The sequence below is a fragment of the Trachypithecus francoisi genome, unplaced genomic scaffold (genome assembly GCF_009764315.1).
Source record: "Trachypithecus francoisi isolate TF-2019V2 unplaced genomic scaffold, Tfra_2.0 Lachesis_group8, whole genome shotgun sequence".
Lineage (NCBI taxonomy): Eukaryota > Metazoa > Chordata > Mammalia > Primates > Cercopithecidae > Trachypithecus > Trachypithecus francoisi.
Genome location: NW_022681473.1, coordinates 18,490,163 through 18,513,828, shown reverse-complemented (window position 1 = coordinate 18,513,828; position 23,666 = coordinate 18,490,163). Strand labels below are relative to the sequence as shown.

At 45.1% G+C, this 23,666-nt stretch overlaps 1 protein-coding gene across 9 annotated transcripts in view; it reads right to left on the bottom strand.

Moving 5' to 3' along the window:
• AMBRA1 (autophagy and beclin 1 regulator 1) overlaps positions 1 to 23,666 on the bottom strand; it is a 204,240-nt gene that overhangs the window by 18,613 nt on the left and 161,961 nt on the right. For all 9 annotated transcript variants that reach the window (XM_033204164.1, XM_033204168.1, XM_033204166.1 and 6 more), the window contains 3 exons: positions 20,656 to 20,844; positions 19,274 to 19,428; positions 3,757 to 3,896 (listed from right to left, as the gene is read on the bottom strand). In XM_033204164.1, coding sequence (XP_033060055.1) covers positions 3,757 to 3,896; positions 19,274 to 19,428; positions 20,656 to 20,844 — 484 coding nt within the window. The remainder of the gene's footprint in view (positions 1 to 3,756; positions 3,897 to 19,273; positions 19,429 to 20,655; positions 20,845 to 23,666) is intronic.

The following is a 23,666-nucleotide window of genomic DNA, read 5'->3' as shown; positions in this document are numbered from 1 at the left end:
AGGGACCATTCCCTTCAATAACATTTTTCTTTCATCTATCAGTGACATGGCTGCAGAGGATCAGACCAAAGATGCCTGGTGTCTCTGCAGCACGGGAAAGAGCTAGCACCTGGCTCTTAGAGCCTTGCCTGAAAGATGTGGTTTCCACGGCAATTTTGGCTCCCTTTTGATTCGGAGGCATGCTTTCCCCTCCCTGGGTGATGATACTTGACTCTAATTACCATGATTACAGAAGGGACAGAGCTGGGGCCTTGTCAGGAGCCCCATAGTTGGCCAACAGGCCAGATGCCCATAGTCTCAGCCCACCTCTCTTCTGCCCTGAGTTCCTTGATTCTGTCCTTTAAGCTGACTCTGAGAAGCAGTGGACTTTCTGCCAGCACCTCCTCCTGCCCCATTTGTAGGGCTGGTTTATGAGGCCGGAAGTAAGCAAGCACCCCCTCATATCAACCTGGCACTTCACACCCCCCATGGTTTTCAGTGGGGGTGCTGGCTGGCTGGCAGGCAGCCAGAGGCACAGCAGCAGCTTGGACAAAGTGCAGATAGGGGAGCAGAGGAGGAGGGAGCGCCTCACTGCTAGGAAGGGCGGGGTGACTGCGTTATCAGCGCCTGGGATGGCTTTGTAGAGTGGCTGACTGGCCAGTTGTTTGTCTTCTTGCCTGTCCTAAGAATTCCTTCTTTTGGAGAGATGAGGATTTTTGAAGGCCTTAGTCTACTGCCAAGTGGGGTTTTAGTACCACCAAGAGATGCCCAAGGAACTTGTTCCTCTGTCTTTATGCTTGGAGAGAGTGCTGAGGCGAAGACAATGGAGGAGAAATCAAGAGCAGTATTGAGAGCACAAAATGGGGTGCAGCTGCCTGTGCCTGGGACAAAGGCAGACAGCCACCTGTTTTGGAGGGAGGGCTACAATCTTGGCCCAGCTGGCTGGCTGGATCCTGTGCCCTTGGGAATGGGTGTGCCAGGGAGCTGTATCACCCAGGGATAGGCAGCTGCCTATGAGAAACACAAGAACCCTAAGCTCCTACTTCCCTATTTGTTCTCCTCATTTGAGACGGGAGACGACTCATCCGTAGACTGCTCAAAAGACATGAACGTGCTCACTGATCCCCTCATTCCCCTGCATCTATGCTGACCTGCTGAAATGTCTCAACACGATCCAAAGCTGCATTGTTTACCTGAGGTCTTAAAGAGTTACAAAAGTATGTGTGTGTTCTTGTGGCATATTTTTCTGTGGAAGACAGTACATCGCTTGCGTCAGAATTTTAAAGGGGTTTTTGAGTGAAAAGGGCTCTGGATAGGAAAGTGAGGAATTCTAGTTCCGTCATCAATCTGTTAGGAGGCCTCAGAGGAGTTTTAACTTCCTTAGGTGTCTATTGCTCACACACAGTCTTCCTTGCCTAAGCTTGGAAGAACTTCAGTCACGTCCATATCCAGTTTATACGGTACCCTTACATTTTGGGCCCTAAGGCTTGAGGCATTTGCCAACCTGACCCAAGAAGTCAGGACAAACAGTACCCCAAAAAAAAATGGGCTAAACTAGTTTTCTCTTAGTCCAACACAACTTGGTCTGTGACGGGACACTGTTCAATGTGTCCAATGCTAATGCCATGTCACTCAGGGAAGAGGCTTGAGTTCCTGGTGGGTAAGAGAGTTCCCCAGGCAGCCCAAGATGGCTTAGGTCAGCTGAGACTCTGGGATGCTGGAGACAACACATGGGGAGAAAAGAGAAAACAGAAACCAAAGTCAGCTTCATATTTGGCTGAGGTGACTGTGACTGACACAAAGTAGGTAGGCTGGGGTTTCAGACATAAAAACCTCTGTGAGGCCACAACAAACTGGGTGTAGATTATTTTTGCAAGGGAGAGGACTAGAAATTTTGCTGGGACAAAAGTTAGTGGTGGAAGCCACAGACAAAACAACACTCCTGAGGAAAGAGGTCTCGGAGAAACAGGGAAAGAAAGACTTGTAACTGAGGTGTAAGTAAGAGTAGAATCATAGTCCAGAATTCTGTGCCAGTTTTGGAAAAGATGCTTATTAGATTCCGCTTATGAACTGTTAAGAAAAGAGGTAAGACAATCAGTGTCATGTGCTTTGGGGAAAAGGAATATTTCAGGACAGATCCTGGGACTACGGACAGGCCAGAGAAAGGGCAGCAACTGAGAGACCCAAAGAGATAATGAAAATGCTCTCTGGACGCTTTGGAGATGGTGAAAGATGTTCTCTGGAGCAAGTGGCTTGCAACACAAAACATTCTTGCAGCTCCAAGCGCAGCCTGACCAGGCTAGGCTTAGACAGTAGTCTGTCTTTGGGAGGGGCTCAAAAAATTCAAAATGGAATGCAAGAGCTGCCCCAAGAACCAGGTTTCCTTTCTCCTGGGCCACTGAGCTAACTCAGCCTAATCAGCGATAAGGACCCAATCAGCAGTTCCCTACCAGGCCACAGGAGCTGACCCAAGTACATCCTTTAGGAGAAACTATCAAGGGTCCCATCAAAACGCAACACGGACACTTCCCACTTCTGATAACCAGAGACCCTGCTGGAACTGTCACACCACACTCTGTGATCTGCAGAACACTCTGGGAAAAGACTGTGCACCAGGTGGAGGTCAACATGAGGACAGCCTGGAGGCAGAAGTGGCATTTAGTCGACTGGAACTTTGCAGCGTCCCACGCAGCAATCAGCCTGACCTGCAGTGAAGCAGAGCTTCACACTCTCCACCTGGCTGGGGCTGGAAACTGATGACAGACCCGGCTGACTCCCAGGGTCTCTAGTGAATGAATGCCTGGAGAAACCCTGACCTCCATAAAGCCAGAGGAAGGGGAAGGGGTGTCATCAGGACTTCAGACACAAATCCCCTCCTACTCCCTACTTCAAGACCAGATAATAATTGCTTTGACTATAAATTGAGCTTTTCTTTTCTTTTTCTTTCTTTCTTTTTTTTTTGAGACGGAGTCTCACTCTGTCGCTAGGTTGGAGTGCAATGGCATGATCTCAGCTCACTGCAACCTCTGCCTCCCAGGTTCAAGCGATTCCCCTGCCTCAGCCTCCCGAGTAGCTGGGACTTACAGGCACGTGCCACCACGCCCGGCTAACTGTACTTTAGTAGAGACGGGGTTTCACCATATTGACCAGGATGGTCTCAATCTCCTGAGCTCGTGATGTGCCCGCCTCAGCCTATCAAAGTGCTGGGATTACAGGCGTGAGCCACCGTGCCCAGCCCCAAATTGAGCTTTTCAGTCTGCTTTCACTAGTATAAGCTAGAGCTCCAAGCAGAAAGGAAAACACGCAAGACAGAATCCAGCTATTAGAGATCAGTGGCTTAACCATTTAGGGTTTCAACAATACCTATTTCCAATACTTTTTAAGTTAAAGTCTATGGCATTTACTCAAATCCAAGACCAACTGTTGAATTTTTCTAACAGGGTTTAAAAAAGAATCTTTGATATCTATGCTTTTGACTGCAGAGAAACTTTAGTATCACTAGGAAAACAGAGAACAAGGGAAAACAAAGACAAAAAACTACTCCCTTTAGATTCAAGAAAACACGATCACTAAATCAGTCTCTGGATGAAATGTGCAATGGGGAGCTAATCCTACCAGCCTCTGTGGGAAGAGGGCCCTTTAAGGAGTGGCGCTGAGAATGAGGCAGGCTCTAGATGGATTGACATTTCCCATCTAAAAGACCCCAGTTGGTGAATACTGATTACCCCAGTCCTCGGCCCCAATGATCCCTCAACTCCCACACTTTAAGCCACTTACTCTGGTCGGCAGATCACCAGGTCTCCTTTGTTAGTACCATAAGCCAGGCCAAGCCCTGGCTCAGGCAGCCAACGGGCAGAGTTGATACTGACATGTCTCCGCTGGTCGGCAGGCATCGGGTAAAGGACGTTGAAAACTCTCTAGGTAGAGGAAAAGAGGGAAAAAAGAGAATGGGAGGAGAAACAATTTGTTACCAAGAATAACAAAATCCAGGGAGAAACAAATTACAGGGAGGAAAGGAGGTGGTGAGGCTGGGAACAGGATGACTCTTTTTTTTTTTTTCCATATATATATTTTTTATTATTATACTTTAAGTTCTAGGGTGTATGTGCACAATGTGCAGGTTTGTTACGTATGTATACATGTGCCATGTTGGTGTGCTGCACCCATTAACTCGTCATTTACATTAGGTATATCCCCTAATGCTATCGCTTCCCCGTCCCCCTACCCCACGACAGGCCCCGTGTGTGATGTTCCCCTTCCTGTGTCCAAGTGATCTAATTGTTCAATTCCTGACTATGAGTGAGAACATGATGTGTTTGGTTTTCGAACAGGATGACTCTTAACTCATGCCTGAGAACTTGGGGCAGCAGGAGAGATGGCATTCTCTCATTTGTGGGGAGAGCTAGGTCTCTTTTAAGAAATACTAGGGGACTCTATGGCTCTAATAATGCGCTCTCCTTCGAGCCTTCTAGCTAACTTTGTTGCTTTTAAATTAACTCCCTGGAAAGCCCCATAGAGCCCACCATACCAGGATGGACTGCCCATAACTTTCCTCTGACCAGGCCAACCAGTGAGCATCAGCCTTGGCTGGTAGTCCTGTTACCATGGAAATCACAGTGCTCTCACAGCAATGGGGAATTGGAGGTGATAGGGGGGCGGGAGGGAGTGATAACATCAGAGAACATTCTTAATTCATCTAATTAAAAGCAATGTTAAAACTTTTATTGTTAAGGAAACCTAAATGGTGCATTAAGATGGAGGGAGCGTAGCAGAGGGGAATCGTGAACATTCAGGCACACAACTTGTTTCTAGCTTATATAAATCACCATTAAATTGATTCTCTTTTTGCAAGCTAATATTTTCTGAGCGGCATATTTTCTGAGTACGTAGGGTTTGGGCTGAAGGTAAAATATGGCCTCACAGTCTCTTTGGCCACTCTCTGACATGTTTTAGAAGCAATGTAATCAGAGATAGGGGCAGGTCAGTAGAAGAATAAAAGATATGGGCTCTAGAGTTAATAAGACTTGGGTTTGAGTCCTGATGCCACTGCAAAACAAAATCTCTAGATCTCAACTTAGAACAAACATACACATTCAAATAATTTGGGAGATTAGAAGAGATGATGTATAAAATGCCTGCCATGGTGCAAGCTCCTAAATAGTAACTGCTATTATTGTAACCAGGAACCTGCACCTGAGTCTTCACAAACGGTCATCAGGGCCTATGAAAACAACAGGAAGCTGAAACTCTATAAACTGGAGTTTATTTCCCTTCTTGCTTCCCCAGTTTTTAATCTATCAAATATGAACTTCATTTCATCTGCCTTTACCTGCCCCTAGGGTTGACAGAAGGGGAAAAAAGAGAAAACAAATGAGCATGTGGTTTAGACAGTAATATTCATAAAGTGAACTTAGAGTGGTACAATAATGATCATTTTTCTGACTATCCTGATGAGGGATGAAGGCAGAAAGGGAGGAAGGCAGGGAGGGATGATTGAGTCTGAACTAAGGGTCCACTCCATCTATGCAAACCAAGTGATAAGCAGCCCTGGATCTGAGAACACATGCTCATGTGCCTTGGGTGCCTATCTGAAAGGCCTTGGACAGGACAGCCTCCAGAAGGGAGAAGATAGCAGCACGTGTCCTCAATATACTGACACACACACACACATAGAATCTTGTTATTAGTAATTTTCCAGGTGTTGTGGTACTGAGAAATGTGCCCAGGTAGCTGATGGTTCTCTTCCAGAATGGCCTAGCTATGGTCCTGAGGTCAAATGGGCCTTTTACAGACATGGAATTGGTTCAGGTTTGAGGCACAGCACTGACTGCCCTGTGGCAGCTGCATTAGGAACCTCCTACACCCTTCCTGTAGGACTCAACTCCAATGTAAGGAATTCATTAGGGCTCCTTAAATCTTTGCTCTAACTGAGGAGACTATTAAAAAAGAACCCAATGATGTTAATGAATTTCTCTTGTAGTCATCTGGGGTGTGGCTGCTTGGCCTTTGGATCATCTCCTCCTGGCTGGCAGGAGTCTCAAACAAATTCATGGCTGCTATTCTCCATTCAGCCTCACTGGTTGAATGGGCACGGAGATGGTAATACCACTCTTTCTCCTTTGCACCTAATCAATGTTTTGCCTTTAAATCAAGCAATGAGGTGTGGTGCCTTTATTCTTTCTCATGGAGATTTTCACCTTCTCAGAAGATAACCAATAGTTTCTGTCCAACCTATAGACTTTGTGGTTAAATAGAACTTGCCATTTAACTTTTAACACTAAAAGGACAATGTGGGTGTGATTAGACAATTGTGGCTGGGATCACTTAATCTGTTTAGTTTTCCTTCTCCAAAGGTCAGATGGTGTGAGCAGAGCACATGCAGAGTTAAGGAGGGATGAGGGTTAACTTCAATGGGTGCATGAGGAGAGCACCTTGATTTTGAGCCTGTGGTAGTTCTACATGGGCCTCACAACAAAGTCTCCCCTAAAACTACAACAATTTATAACTGTAGGGAATGGGGACAAAGGGCCAGAGAAAGTAGCCTTACAAGGAGGAGAATAATAAGACTTTAGTCATCAGATGCTTAAGTTGCTGTGCTGGGTTTTTTAAATGGGGGTCTGAAACAGAAGAATAAAAGACCTCTTTCCTAGAAACGTTCCAGACCAGGAAGTAACAAACAAGCCTCTCATATGTCACAAATTTACCTTTTATCATTTACTGCTGCAGAGGGATTAACAGGCAAATATTATCTATTTGCTTCTTAGTATAGGAACTTCCTTTGGGGACAAAACCCTCGCGACGCCAATATGACAGATGAACCCAGCTTAGGTGAGACAAGGTCACAGAGGGATTGGAGAGAAGTAATGAAATGTTGAGACTCCCGGGTTGTTGCTAGCCACTTCCCAACTTCTGCAGCTGCAGGAATCATGGGGGCATGAATCTGTCCTCCAGTTATGGCACTCCCTCATGCTCAAGTCCTTAAACAGTGCCGAAAGGGCAGTTCTCAAGTGCACATCTCCTCCCATGTTTGGGTATTAGGCTAAATCCTGCTTTGTGGCAGGAAGCCAGAAAATGCCACATAAAGATCACCAGCCTCCTGGATCCTGATAAGCACTTGCTTGCTTAGCACACTCCCGTGTGGTGTGGGAAGAAGGGAGATGAGGGCAAGACGTACAGAGGGGAGGAGGGCACGGAGGGTGCAGGATGGGACGTTAATCACTGATCCATAGGCTGAGATCATCTGGTCCAATCATCCTCATTTCACACATGTCCAAAACTAATGGACCCTTGAACAATGAGAATCTGGCCCATTTTGAAAAGCACCCAGAGATGTAGCGTCCACCCCTTTCCCTGGCCAAAGCTGAACAGCTCTCAGTCCACCTTGCTGAGGGGAAATATCTCTCACAATTAGCCCCACAGATGAGAGACTATCTGGACAAGTTTCTCAGTACTGACAGATGGTTACCTAGCTCTGCTAATCCCAAACTGTTTATGGTTTTGATCATTAGTCTTTCTAACCCAGAGACTGGGTGAGCTGTGAGTCCCCTTTTAGATTTCCATGGAGACTGGCTCTGTAAACCCAAAGGTCATCAGTACTGACAAAGACAGTATAAGAGATGGCTCTGGTCTTCATGTACAGACATCCTAAAAACATCTCTAGTAAAGGTTTCCTTAATACTAGTCGGGTGCCCTGAAGCTCCCCATGGGATGTTCAGAACCAACCTTGGGTGGCCTGCTGAACACCCACCCTGTCCCCCACTCTTCTCTCTGACACAAGAGACATGCTGTGCAGCTACACCACCAAATTCTACTACACTGGAGGGATTATCAGGAAGAGGGGACCCTCTGTGTGGCTGAGTACAAAACCCAGCTGCTGATTCATGATTGACGAGTCCTGGTTTCACCTATCTCCACTACAGCTCTTCCCTGGTATATGATGAATGCTGACAGCAACCCCTCTTCCCAAGGTAGACTGTTCTCATTTCTGTCTAACATCTATGAAGGGAAATAGAATCAATATGCTAGAAAGAAGAAATTTCTTAGAGTTAGTGCAGTCTCAGCATGTCAATAGGGAATGAGTCTGGTTGCCAAGATATTTGTGGTTCTAAGGGAGTAGAAGATAATGATCACTCCACTTCTGGTGTCCAAGACAATCTCTTGTACCGCTTGCCTCTCTACCCCTCAAACTCTAACTAATAGGAAGTGAGAGCAAAAGAAAACAGTTCAGATCAAAACTAAAAGTGTCTTGTTCCTTGTTCAAAGATAGACAGGAAAAGAATGAGAGGGAGCCAGGAGGTCATTGGGAAACCTTCTTCTCCATCCTTTTAAAACGAAGAGGAAAAAGGTATTGCAGTCCTCAACAAGATGGTCGTTTTTTTTTCCCCTACTGCATGCCAATAAAACTCAGACCAATAGTTCAAGCAGCAAACCGCACTGTTCAGATCAGCCCAGATAAGAAGTTAAAAGAAAAACTTTGTGTTTATTTTGTTTACATTTGGGAATCTCATCATCTGTAAAGCTAAAACCTCGCAGTGGTGGCCAGAGGTCAAGTGCAGTTAGCAGATCTTCTTTAAGACAATGGAAGCTGGCTGGAGGAAGGGGAAAATTGGAAACTGAGGCTAGAAGAGCTGTGGGAAAAGGTGCAAGGTGCAAAGCAAGGGGGCTTTGAGGAAGAAAGGAACTGTGAAGAGGAAAAATGCCTTCTGGATAATGATGGGAATTAAGGAGGCTTTAAGGTTTTAGTGAGGGTTACTAGAAGAGAATCAACTGAGAAGAGGGAAAAATCAATAGAAAGCAGATGCTAAGAGGCAGCTGACCTTTCCATTGGAAATGGATGGCTACACATCTCGTCACAGTCTGAGAAATGCACATATCCTAGAGTGGCAGTGGGACCGATACCTTGGCCATCTTTTTCTTCTTTTTCAGCTGTTGATCTGCTTAGATTAATGAATTACTGAGTTTCTTCACCTCTAGGAAAGTCTGATTGCTTTTTAAAAACTTTAATTTCTTTTACTCTCTCCAAACCTTTATATTCTATGTTGGAATTCAGAATTCACAGAACGGTGATGTAATTTTTATAATAATAATTATTATTATTTTTATTTTTTGAGATGGAGTCACACTCTGTCACCCAGGTTGGAGTGCAGTGATGCGATCTCGGTTCACTGCAAGCTCCGCCTCCCAGGTTTATGCCATTCTCCTGCCTCAGCCTCCTGAGTAGCTGGGATTACAGGCACCTGCCACCGCGCCTGGCTAATTTTTATATTTTTAGTAGAGATGGGGTTTCACCATCTTGGTCAGGATGGTCTCGATCTCCTGACCTTGTGATCTGCCTCGGCCTCCCAAAGTGCTGGGATTACAGGCGTGAACCACCATGCCCTGCCAATTTTTATTATTTTTATATTTTTACTGTTCTGACAGAGCAAGGCTGACTCACAGGCAGTGCACCCATTTTTTTTTTTTTTTTGAGATGGAGTTTTGCTCTTGTTGCCCAGGCTGGAGTGCAGTGGCACGAAATTGGCTCACTGCACCCCCTGCCTCCTGGGTTCAAGCGATTCTCCTGCCTCAGCCTCCCGAGTAGCTGGGATTACAGGCATGCACCACCAACCCCAGTTAGTTTTGTATTTTTAGTAGAGACGGGGTATCTCCATGTTGGTCAGGCTGGTCTTGAACTCCCACTCTCAGGTGATCCACCCACCTCAGCCTCCCAAAGTACCGGGATTACAGGCATGAGTCACCGCGCCTGGCCAGTGCACCCAATTTTGGCTGGAGTGCAGTGGCTGGATCTCAGCTCACTGCAAGCTCCGCCTCGCCTCCCGGGTTCACGCCATTCTCCTGCCTCAGCCTCCCGAGTAGCTGGGACTACAGGCGCCCGCCACCTCGCCCGGCTAGTGTTTTGTATTTTTCAGTAGAGACGGGGTTTCACTGTGTTACCCAGGATGGTCTCGATCTCCTGACCTTGTGATCCGCCCATCTCGGCCTCCCAAAGTGCTGGGATTACAGGCTTGAGCCACCGCGCCCGGCCTAAAGTGATTATTTAAAAACCCAAATCATAGCTTTGTTTGGAAATTTTTTAAAAAATCAAAATACCAAGTCACCTAACTCTCTCCCTTTGAAGCAGGAACATATCTGCCCAGATTGCACGCATCCAAACCAAAGCTTTCTCCCAGCAGAAAAAAAGGGCAAACCGCAAACAGTGTTGTTTTTTTTTTTTTGAGACAGAGTCTCGCTCTGCCGCCCAGGCTGGAGTGCAGTGGCCGGATCTCAGCTCACTGCAAGCTCCGCCTTCCGGGTTTACGCCATTCTCCTGCCTCAGCCTCCCGAGTGGCTGGGACTACAGGCGCCCGCCACGTCGCCCGGCTAGTTTTTTGTATTTTTTAGTAGAGACGGGGTTTCACCGTGTTAGCCAGGATGGTCTTGATCTCCTGACCTCGTGATCCGCCCGCCTCGGCCTCCCAAAGTGCTGGGATTACAGGCGTGAGCCACCGCGCCCGGCCTTTTGTTTTTTTTTTTTAACTTGTTCAAATTTGTTGCCCTTTGTTACTATGTGTTACAATGTGCTGCCTTCAAGGCATTTCTAGGCAACCTCCTATGATTTGCTGAGTCCTGTAAACTTTGTCTTGTTCATTTGTTCCTCAAGGAGACCCCAACGACAGTCAGAAGACAAGCTATTTATTTTTCAATTGGCCCGCTGCTTTCCAAAGGCCACGCCTGGCCATTAGGATCAAAGCACAGACATTACTTCAGCTGAGGAATCTACTTCCGGAAGTGCTTAAAGAAATACTGAGGCGGCCGGGCGCGGTGGCTCAAGCCTGTAATCCCAGCACTTTGGGAGGCCGAGACGGGCGGATCACGAGGTCAGGAGATCGAGACCATCCTGGCTAACACGGTGAAACCCCGTCTCTACTAAAATATACAAAAAATTAGCCGGGCGAGATGGCGGGCGCCTGTAGTCCCAGCTACTCGGAGGCTGAGGCGAGAGAATGGCGTAAACCCGGGAGGCGGAGCTTGCAGTGAGCTGAGATCCGGCCACTGCACTCCAGCCTGGGCGACAGAGCGAGACTCCGTCTCAAAAAAAAAAAAGAAATACTGAGGCATGCACAGCTTCCAGAATTCCCAGAAATTATACTTGCTGGGCGTGATGGCTCCTGCCTGTAGTGGCCAGGACTCTGGGTGGCCGAGATGGGAAGATCACCTGATGCCACGAGTTCGACCAACCTAGCCAACAAAGCAGGATCTGCATGTCTCCAAACAAATAGCCAGGCATGGGGGCAATACCTCTAATCCCAGCTTCTTGGGAGGCTGAGGTGGGAGGATTGCTTAAGCCCAGTTATTAAAATTTACAGTGAGGTATGATCGTGCCACTGCATTCCAGCGTGGGTGAGATCCTGTCTCTTAAAAAAAAAATTTTAAACAAATAGGCTGGGCATGGTGGCTCATGCCTGTAATCCCAACACGTTGGGAGGCCGAGGTGGGTGAATCACAAGGTCAGGTGTTCAAGACCAGCCTGACCAAGATGGTGAAACCCCATCTCTACTAAAAATACAAAAATTAGCCAGGTGCGGTGGCAGGTGCTTGTAATCCCAGCTACTCGGGAGGCTGAGGCAGGAGAATTGCTTGAACCTGGGCAGCAGAAGTTGCAGTGAGCTGCGATCACGCCACTGCACTCCAGCCTGGGCAACAGAGAGAAACTCTATCTCAAAAAATAAATAAATAGAAAGCAATTACTCTGGTTTCCACATCTCTGGGCACAGAGCACAACACAAGTTCTTGAACTTCTGTGGCTTTCTACATCTCAAAGGAAATGGTCTAATGAGTTCTAGAGATTCACCTTGGATAAAAGAATGCTTCCATATATTTTGCTTGATCCATTTGTGTGTGTGTGTGTGTGTGTGTGTGTGTGTGGACGTAGTAGTATTTCTCTGTTCAGGACAGGGATTATATTAAATACTTTCAGCTTTTACAAATGTATTAATTGATTTTCCTACCAATTCTTGAAAAAAAGGATGTTTTGCCTTTCACTTTTTAAACTATCTACTGGGAACCTCCCATCATGTCTGTGTGCTGAGACTAGAACCCGGAGAAATTCACTGATATTGGTTAGAATTGTGGAAACGAGGCCAGGTACGGTGACTCAAGTCTGTAATTCTAGCACTTTGGGAGGCCGAGGCAGGCAGATCACGAGGTCAGGAGTTCGAGACCAGCCTGACCAATATGGTGAATCCCTGTCTCTATACTAAAAATACAAAAATTAGCTGGGATGGTGGCATGCACCTGTAATCCCAGCTACTTGGGAGGCTGAGGCAGGAAAATCACTTGAACCCGGGAGGCAGAGGTTGAAATGAGCCGAGATCGTGCCATTGCACTCCAGCCTGTGCAACAAGAGCAAAACTCCGTCTCAAAAACAAAAAAAGAAAACATCGTGGAAATGAGTAAGATGCTCCTTATTTTCAGGATTATCTCATTAGTACTTTGATTCAATTAGGGCGGGCTGAGTAATGGGCTGTCACAGTGATAGTGATGGTGAGCAGGGTGCACATGTAAGAACATGCAGAGAAACCCAGGGCACACGAGATTTCAAAGTAACACACACTTAGGAAGCAAATGTTGCATGCCTCCCGCAGCTAAGCACAGTGAGGGCTGGGGAGATGGCAGTGAAAAGATCAGAAGAAGCCACACATCGCACATGGACACACTACAGAGGAAGGGACTATGTCCATCTTGTTCACTGCTGCATTCCTAGACCAATGATAGGGGCTCAATACAGTTTTTTTGAGTGAATAGAATAAAATGCAGCATAGACTGCACTCTACTAAGAGGCCACGGAGGAAAGACACTGTCAGAGTTGGTGAATCTGTCATGGAAAAATTTCCTAAATGAATGGCTTTGACTGCAGTTCTAGTGTTATTTTTAATTTTTTATCTTGCCCCCCTCCCTTCTCTGACAAATCGCAGAGACACTTCTTAGTTCTCCTATACCCCTCCCCGCTTTCCTACAATGTTCTGAAGAAAATAACTTTTTGAGGATAGATGCTTTGTGCCACATCTCAGAAGTCAACTTTAAGATAATTGCAGCGGAAGAGGCTTTTAATCAACTGACAGGCAGCTTTAAGAAAATTAATGAGGACAAAAATCTTAGGAAGGAGTAAATCATTTTTGACAACAAAGACATCTCTCTTTTATCCCAATCTCCCCTTGAAGAAATAGTACCCTTCCAGCATACAAAAATAAAATATCATTATTTTTGGTATTTGCCACCCCCAAGTCCAGACAAGATTAAGAAAAGGCTCAGTTTCCTTAGATTTCTAGAGAATACTCTGGATTGAACTAGAATTCTAGGCCACTTTTGGAAATCAAACTTGTAGAATATAGGTAAGTACAGATGATTAGGTCTATATTATAAGTTCAATTCAATGGCAGGGAAGGAGAGAGTCATAATAAAGTTTGTAGATTGAAGAATAAAGCTGGGACAAGTCAAAAGAGCCTATATTTGTGAAGTTATATAAATTCTGGTCAGTGCTGACAGCACTGGGCACTCATCCTGACCCAGGATCTAAGCCCCAACTATAGTTACCACTAATTGGAGAAGTCTGGATCCCAAGTTTTTTCTGTGGTTCATTTTAATGAACTTATAATAATAATGATAATCATCAGCAGCAGCAGCAGCAGCATTAGTCTCTGTAAGGATGGCTACCCAATGGTATAAAAGAAAGCAAGCAACCTAATGTTTATTTTCAGAGATAGTAAGAGATAGAGCAAGAAGAAAAGGGGAAAGGATCAAGATACATTGACAGGTGAGGTCTAGATGGAATCACCCTACAGCCCGTGGTTCCTTCTTAGCGCACAGAGTCATCTGGAAGGCTTGTTAAAACACACATGGCTGGGCCTCGCCCCCAGAGTTTCTGACTCAGCAGATCTCAAGTGGGGCTAAGAATCTGCATTTCTAATAAGTTCCCGAGATGCTGATGTGGTCCCCTGGGGGTACACACAGAACTGCGGTGCAATCAGATTTGGGTGGGCTGTAGGTCTATAAAAAATGGTAAAAGGCCAGGCAGGGTGGCTCACGCCTGTAATCCCAGCACTTTGGGAGGCAGAGGGGGGCGGATCACCTGAGGTCAGGAGTTTGAGACCAGCCTGGCCAACATGGTAAAACCCTGTCTCTACTAAAAATGCACAAATTAGCCGGGAGTGGTGGCAGGTGCCTGTAGACCCAGCTAATTGGGAGGCTGAGGCAGGAAAATCACTTGAACCCAGGTGGCAGAGGTTGCACTGAGCCAAGGTTGTGCCACTGCACTCCTGCCTGGGCAACAGAGGGAAATTCCGTCTCAAAAAAAAAAAAGTAACAAATCTGCTTTCCTTCCCTGCTTCCTGGGACCTGTTTAGGGTGAAGGGGAGGCATATTGCTAGCACTCTAGAGGGAGAAGGGGTATAAAGGGATAGTCCACTATTGACCAGCAAAACTCTTAGGTCAAGAAAGGAAGAAAGAAGAAGGGGAATGGGGAGGGGAAGAGGAGGAGAGGGAGAGAGATGGATACTTTCTTTTCAATGTGTCCTATGAACTATTGATTTGTCTAGGTAACATTCACTCAACGCTTGGCTATGGTTTTACCACACAGCCACAAAGAAAAAGCTTTCAATAAAATTGACCCTTAGGTATTGGAGGCTTTCCCTTAAAGACCACAATACTGTTCGATGGAGAGAGGGGAGCTAAACTGCATTCTATCCCAGAGCTTCCTCCTCCACCCAAGTCAAATGAAGGTGTCCTTAGTCATCCCTTCTGCCAATAAAATGACCCAAGAGAAAAGCAAACTACTCCTGGTGAGATTCAATTTCCTAGTGCCTCTAGGATCTGCAGCAATTAATTAGGCAATGAGGATCTTTTTCACTTCTTACTAAACCACTTACGTGCCTACAATCCCCGCTTATTGGGAGGTGGGGGTGGTCCATGTTAATTCCAGTGCTGAAAGCACTAATCCTTATTCTTGCTTTCTAGCTCAAGATGACCTAGCTTCGCCCTCATGTCCCTGAACCTCCCTGCCCAGTTGCAGACTTCTGCCCCTATTCCTAAGTAACACAGCATTTACTGAGATACAGACTAGAGGAACAATGTGGTATATGACTCTTTCCAGTTTCATTAGTAATTTTGTATTTTGGTTATTATGCTTTCACTTGGTTACAACCAAAGTTATTATACTGTGAAAGTTGCCACTATTTTAGAAAATTAATTGCAGTTCTCTATACAATATTGTGCCTGGTTCCAATTAGAAAATGAAAGCCAAGAAGGAACACAGGCAGTTTAAGTGTTTTGAGAATTCAGCAAAACTTCAGCTCAGCAGTCTCTAAAAGCTTAACCTAAAAACAAAACAAAAATTAACAAAAAGCCCTCTCTGGCTCAAGTAGAAGGGAATCAGACAGAAAATAAGACTCTGAGTCATAGAGAGTAGCATATCCAGTCTGGAGGAATCGCAAATGGACAGTGGGAAGGGAGAGAGAAAATATGTGCCCAGTCTTACTTTCCTGACTTACCCATCACTAAAATTGGGAGGACTAACACAGTAAAAAGAGAAGGGAAAGATCAAAAGGACCCTAGATCCTACAAATAAGGACAAAAATTAAAATGATTCAACATAAAGAAAAGACTCCAGCACATACAGCTATTCAAGGGAGAAACCTGGAAAGCAGCAACAGCCGAGAAAAGATGGGAGGTGAGGCACACACAGCCAAAAAGCTGAGTTTGGTAGGAAATAGAAGACAAACACCACTGTGCCTGCAACATAATTAGCAAAGAATCAAAGCACCACGCACAAAACCACAATGGCAAGTAGAACTGAGATTGACTCTGCCTTGCTGAGGAGGCTGAGGGCAGACACCTAAAATGAAGGAAGGAAAGCTTGCTTTAAAAATACTAATCCTGGGTCCCTCTGGCTGCCATTCTTATTCTGAATTTAGGTCTGACACGGATCTGTATTTTAATAAGGACCCATTTAGTTCTAATGTAAGTTGTCCAAGAACCACAGTTTGGGAAGCACTGATCCAGAGGTCTGAAGAACTGCTTAGAGTAAGTGCATCAAGGCTAATAGCAATTAGCAATTCATTTTCAGAAGAGTTTTCATATGGGATTGTGTCAGAGACCATCTCTTGGGGAGAGATGTCACTTAGTGCCATCTTAAAATAAATCAATGCTCTGGAGGATGTTCTCCTGGGAATGTCTGTTGGCCCAACACATTTGCCTCTCTGAACATTACCACAGTGAATTCCAAGAAGTAACACCAGAGAGAAGGGGAATTCTGAGTAGCAAAGCTCTAGGACAGGCCCATTACCCACTAAAGCATTCCTTTATGGCCAGAGCTTGACATTAGAGATGGAGACACCACCTATACTAACCTGTGCAAAGAGGGAGACGCTGTACTGTCCCATTAAACCCTTGCTCCCTGTTCTCAGATAAAAATTCACTTCTCGCTTAAATGGTGATACAGCACAGCTATCCAAAAAAGCTGGTGTCTTCCCTTCCACTAATCACTGAATTCAGGGACATTTGCTGAGTGATCTGGTGCCTTTGGATGTAAAGGGCAACCAAGACCTGGAAAACCAGAAATCTTTCCGTAGCATGGGGCTTTAAAGTCAGACTGGGTGGACACCAGATTGACCTAAACCTTGCTGAGATGCCTTGATCCTGTCTCTTGGGTGACAGGAACACTTCCCAAATGGGAACTTTCTAAGTACTTCAGCTCCCTTTCTTAGTGCTTGGTGGCAGATGGTACCTACTGAGAAACAAAAAAGGCTCACTGGGCAGCCTGGCAGTAGCTCCAGTCACCACGCATGCAGCTGCTGGCTAGCTGCCTTGAGCCCCTTGGCAGGACAGCCAGGGACTGACTGGATGACCACATCTCCTCAGCAGAGTTCTCTAGCCACATTCCCTGAGCTGCCAGTCCCCTATGTGACAACAGATCCCACCACCTTGGCTTCTGCTTTGTAACTGTTTGTCTTCAGCCAGATGTTTCTGGCTACAATGGAAAAGTGGAACTGTGCTAGGATGGAGGACTGGCAGGCTGTGTGCAGGAGTTGGGCAAGAGCCCTGGCTTATGAAACAGGCTAGAGAGGTCTGTCAGAGCTACCCAAATCAGATCCTGTCTATTAATGATTATAAACAATTATTCCACAATTAGGCTGCAAGGGTTAGAAGGGCAGCTGTTGGGACTGGGATTCCAGGTGGTGAAAAGCAGAGACCAGGTGCTTTTACCAGCCAAGTCTGTTTAAGAGAAGCAAAAGAAGAATATTTATTTATTTTTATTCATTTATTTATTTTTTTGAGATGGAGTTTCACTCTTGTTGCCCAGGCTGGAGTACAATGGCACCATGTCGGCTCACCGCAACCTCCGCCTCCTGGGCTTAAGCAATTCTCCTGCCTCAGCCTCCTGAGTAGCTGAGATTACAGGCATGTGCCACCACACTTGGCTAATTTTATATTTTTAGTAGAGACGGAGTTTCTCCATGTTGGTCAGGCTGGTCTCAAACTCCCGACCTCAGGTGATTCACCCACCTCGGCCTCCCAAAGTACTGGGATTACAGGTGTGAGCCACTGTGCCCGGTCAGAAGAATATTTAAATGAAAACTCAATTTCCATCCTCAAATATCTAGATAAGAAAATAGGCTTGATGAATATCCCACAATGACATCTCCCATTCACCCAATGTCAAATATTTCCAGCCATATCGAATTCAAGATCAGAACTTTCTTGTCATTGTGATATCAAGAGCAGAGAATGACTTGTTTTCCTTTCAGAAGCTTGGTGGGGACATGATTTTATGTCATCCATCATTGGTTCTGCTAGTTACCACCTAGAAATTGTAAAGAGGATACTTTTTTCTTCTTTTTTTTTTTTTTTGAGATTCTCTTTCATTCATTCACTTTCTACTAAGTGTCAGGCTCCCCATGAAGTTCTTCAACTTCATAAAGATAAAACAGACACAGTCTCTATTCTCAAGGAGCTCACACTCCAGGAGAAGAGAGTGACATGAAACAAATAACTGCAGTTTAGTGTGACAAGTACTGCCATGACAGTGTGTAAGGGGTACAATGGTAGTACAAGGAACGAGTGATCAATTCGACTAAGAAAGATGCCACAGAAGGTGAAAAGCTTCCAGGTAGCTGGAGATAGGGGACAGGAGGGCATTCCAAGTAAAGGTACCCTGGCAAGAAGGCACTTTGCCAAATTCAAGAAGCTTGGAAAGTGGTTCAGTGTAGTTGGATAGAGGATATCTGTAGGAGACAGGAGGGAGAAGAGGCTGGAGAAGAAAGGACCACAACCAGGCCACCCACTTTCTGTCACTTTGTATATAATGGGTGCTCTCTCTAGTTTTTTCTTTAAAACAAATGCTTCCCATTCCAGACACTCAACAACCATCTACATGCACAGCACTAAATGAAGGCCCCTGAGGGATATCCCTCTAAGGAGCTTACACTGAACCAAATTGGGTGGATTAAACATACACACTACACAGCTAAAGACAAAAAATGGACCAACAAGTACATCCAACTATAAATGGTACAGACTGCACAAAGTACTGGGAAATTCACAGGTTCTTAGCTTCAGACAAAGCTTAAATACTATCTAATTAGAGAACTGTTCAAATGCTTGAATCCCCTTGACAAAACCCTGGCTAAATGAGCACCTATGGGATGTGGGACGCTCACTCAGGCACATTAGTCTGGATGAGGCCAAAAGGCCACCAAACACAGGATGCCCAGAAGGCTTTTATGGCAATATAAGAGAGACACACCTCAGACAAGACAGGGTCCTAGACAGGACCTTTTCTCTACTGGTGAAATGAATGGGATGATTAAGAATAAAGCAGCTGCCTAAAGTCTTCATCTTCCATCATAATTATAACTCACAGAAAAAAAAATTTCATGGCATACTATTACTTTTTACAGCTTGTTTCCTCACACACACACACACAAAGCTTTAAAAAAAAGCAGTTCATTGGGTCCTTTATGCATCTCCAGATTAAAAGTTTCATGTACAAGTTAGGAAGTATTCAGTTTATCTGAAGATACTTGCAGGCCTCTGGGGAATGCAGCACATGTTCTAGGGTGTGAGGAAGGGCCTTTGATAGTCCAGGGGTTCCACAAATGAAGCCTGCAGATCATGGATGGGCTTGACTGGAGCCCTTCCTTACTCCTTATGACTGCATGATAGCTCTGGTCCTGGCTGGGAGGTTACACCACTGTCCCTCATTACCCTTCCAAGCCTAGGGGAGATGCCATACAGTGAAAGCACAAGCAATGGCACTCACCCTCATGGAGGTCTCTCCACCATGCGCCTGTTGCAGCCTGAAGACCTGGGCCACCATGTGCTCTGTGGAGGGGTGCAGCAGGATCCTTCGTGAGGCCAAGCCCACCATTACATATCTGCCCATTGGGGACAGGCTCACCGAAATGGCATTGGGACCTGAGGGCCAACAGAACAGAGAGATATTTCCTAGACTTCTGGCCATTCCGAGGAAACAACTTTCACTCTTACTCTTCTGTTTTTCTCCAATCTTCATATTCACTTGCTCATCCTGGTGTTATCTCATAGGACTGTAGTGAGGAGTATGATGAGAAGGCATATACATACTGAGTATAGTGTTTGACATATAGAAAGCACCTAATAAGGCTGGACGCAGTGGCTCACGCCTGTAATCTCAGCACTCTGGGAGGCCGAGGCGGGGGGATCACCTGAGGTAGGGAGTTCGAGACCAGCCTGACCAACATGGGGAAACCCCGTCTCTACTAAAAATACAAAGTTAGCCAGGCATGGTTGCACATGCCTGTAATCCCAGCTACTCGGGAGGCTGAGGCAGGAGAATCGCTTGAACCCGGGAGGTGGAGGTTGTGGTGAGCTGAGACCACGTCATTGCACTCCAGCCTGGGCAACAAGAGCAAAACTCTGTCTCAAAAAACAAAGAAACAAACAAAAAGAAAGTACTTAATAAATGCTAACCATTATTATCAACATTTTTTTAAATTGTTAACATCCTGATATTACTATTTTGAAACCCACTTTTTTCATTTAATACATTATGAACACTGTTCTGTATGAGCATTTTAAGGGCCAGTGGAGCAATTCCATCGCTGCACCATCATTTGTTTAGTCAACTCTTAAAAAAAAAAAAAAAAAAAAAAACACTAAAATTTGACTCAAGGTGACACCAGCAAAACAAAACACCCACCACCCCCTCCCCCCGCAAAAAACAACAACAAAAAAACAGTCTCAAGGCAACAATTTGACATTTTTCTGTATGGTAACACTGCTGTGAACACCCTTGTATGTAAATCTTTGTATAGTTTTCTGATTATTTCGTTAAAAGCTGGATTGCCAAAGAGCTGACACATTTTGAGAGGTTTTAAATACACAATGCCAAACTGTCTTGCAGTGCATTTGTGTGCCGCGACCACCTCCTCCCTTATTCCGGGCCATCGTAACAGGGGCATGCGGTAGGACTCTAATCCTGAGATGCTTCTGCAATGTTACCAGCCAGCACTCCTGCAAAGCAATCTTTCTCTGGCCTGTGCCCCAGTGAAGGTAGGGGCAGTATGTGACCGTTACTCCCACCCAAGCCGTGCCTCACCTAGCAATGACCATGCCAAGGCACCAGTGTCCCTCTGTCATTAGGTTGGGCTTCCTATCCCTTACCAAATCGCTTGGTGTAGAGCATTTCACCCAGGTTATGGGGGGCCAGGGAGTATACTGCCAGGATGCCTTCATCGGGAAAGCCCCTCTGGCTGCTGGGGATGAAAGCTGCCAGGAGCTGGCCATCTGCAGAAATATCACAGCTGGCATCATTGTAGATCTTGCAGTTCTGCACCAGTACATTCACGGAGGCTGCATCAGACAAAGAAAGAAAAGAGGATAAGAAACTTTGGAGTTGATATTGTAAAAATTCTGGGGCCAAGAAACTTTAGGGACTTCCTAAGGGCCTGCACCTTGTCTAGAAATGCTAAAGAATACCTTCTCATTCAAACTAAAATGTCAAATGAACAAAACACAGGAGGCAAGAAAAGTATGTCTCTTCTCCCACCTTAGCAGGAAACTACAGGATAGTCAACACCACCACAACCACCTGCTGAGTCTTAGTTCACATTTAGGAAATATCACTTGAGAGATTAGATAAGGAAGAAGTTATTAAAAATTATTCCTAGAGAGCCATTTAACAGCTGTTATTGTCCCAGAGATCAAAACTAAGGTAAATGAAAATGCAAACCCATTGGTTCCAAGAAAAAGGTGATACAGGTAGAGCTTTCTTGAGGCAGGAATCCTATTCAACACCTGTTATGTGACCTTGGAGAAGAAAGCCATTTCGCAAATTTGTATTTTGCTTTCTCATTTAAGAGAAAGAGAACTGGAACATCTAGAGACCAGTTTTCTGGAACAGCTCCTTGCTAATACTAATCTCTAACTCTACCAAGAGAGGAAAAACAATAATGCCCAGCTGTGGCTGGATGGCCAGGGCTCATTTCCCACTATGCTCTATGCCAATGTCCATGGCAGCCCTAGTCTGCACTTAGTAGTTCCTGAGAACAAACTGCAGGGTCAGGCAGGCAGCAGGCTCAGCCTGGTAAGGTGGCAAGATCTGAGGGTGGAGGAATGTCTGTTGGTAAGGAGCATCCACTCCACATGACAGGACCAATAGGATGTTAACTGGCACTGTGCCTATAGGCCTTGCTTCAGTTTTCATTTGAATCCCTCTCTGAGTCCTACTGTGCGATTCCCTGCCAGGAGGAAGTGGCTTACCCTTGATGTGAGCATAGAACAAGAGTGCCCACATCATGGGCCCAGGCAGAACAGCATAACACATTCAAACAGACCAAGCTCATCAGGGCTTTGTCCCATTTAGATATACCTCAAGCAAAGAAAATTTTTACTGTTTCTCTTATTTGAAGGAGATGTCCACTGTCAGAGGCATTGTTGTAATTTTTTAAAAGCCAAGCTCAGCTGCCCTCCCCAGAGTCCAGGTGATCTACTGCGGTAATAAAAAAAAAAACAAAAAAAAAAAAAAAAAAAAAACGTCAAGGGCAAGTTTCCCTAGGAAATTACCTCAAGGAAAACAAAACAAGGAATTGCTCTTTCAGAGGCCCCCAGGCTTATGCGATCTGACACTGAGTGATTTGTAAAACTCTATTTGTTCTCCTTTCCCTGTGTGTTGCTAATGAGATGACAGTGTATATCAAAAAAGGCATCAGAACACATTGATAAGACCACTGTGCCAACTCAGGGGCTAACACCTACAGTACCATTACGCATAAAACCGAAGAGGGACCATAAGGATGGTTCTGTTTGCTAACTAATAAAATAATGACATCCAAATACTCACTGCTATCACCATTAGGCCTTTCTACTGCTCAACTCCCAACTCACCATCTGGTCTAGCCTGTAAGGCTAGATTTATCTAGTTAGCACTGGGACGTCTGCTACTTATTACTCAGGGTCCCAAGCCCTTTGCTAAAAAAAAAAAAAAACAAACCAAACCAAAATAAACAAACAAGAAAAACATGGCAATATCCCTCTCCTTTTCTGGGTCAACACATGAATCCAGCTGGGGATACAGAACCAAAAGAACTTAAATAGGAAAGGAAATGGGACTCTATCAGCTTTAGACAGCTTTGAACAGTTACCATTTTATCCACATTTAATGTCTCGAAAATGTCTGTTGGGTATGTTATCAAAGTAGACTTTCCTGTCTTGCTGTTACATAGATCTAGCTCATGTGTGTTAACATTCATTTTGGTCAAACATCTAGAAGGCTATAGTAACCCTCAAAACTCATCACCAATACATAAAAAAAGCATTTAACTGCTTAGGGAGACAAGGGGTGCAGAGGAGAGTACAAGTAAGGTTTTCCTTCTTCTGGAAAGCTTGGCTCTAAAACCCCTTAAAAACTGGGCATATGGACAAAAAGCATTTTGTCAGCCTCAAATCCAGGCCACTGTGCTTGCGTTTGTATTATATGATGATGATTCCAAATCAATAGCTATCTCCCAAATTCTGCCCTCTCCCCTGACTCCACCCAGCTTCACAACTCTTCCTGGCTACTGCAATGAGCTCACAGAGACATGCAAAGGACAAACGAAAAGAGAATGCTGAAAATTTTAACAGCTTCTCTGGTAGCATATTCAGTTTCAGAAATTTTGCAGCTCATGATCCAGGGTTTCACTTCTACCCTAATGGGATGTGGTAGGCATAAAGTGATTTGGTAGCTCCATTGCGCTGGGCTCTGTTTACAATTTCATTCTCACATTTGCTGCTTGTTGTCTATTAATTTCACATGTGGAAAAGGAAATGTTCAGTTACAATAAGTGTCACTGCTTCCCTTCACTTGTGAAGTTTCCTCTTGTAAGGCTGAGATTTTGATGAGTTAATTCATACAGGAAGAGATTTCTTGGATCTCAATTACTTGTTTACTTAGGCCACAGGAAAGTAATGTACTAATGACAAACGACAACTAACTCATCCTTTTTGGATTCAACAATAATATAAGGTAGAGAGAAAAGGGAGAAGTGAAATATAGCCAAAGACACCAGCAGCTTACACACCACTAGAAGTCTTTGTGGTGCTCCATACCCTGTGTGACCCCAGCGGTACACAAACTTTAACATGTATCAAAATCACCAGGAGGGCGTATTAAAACACAGAATGCTGGAATGGGG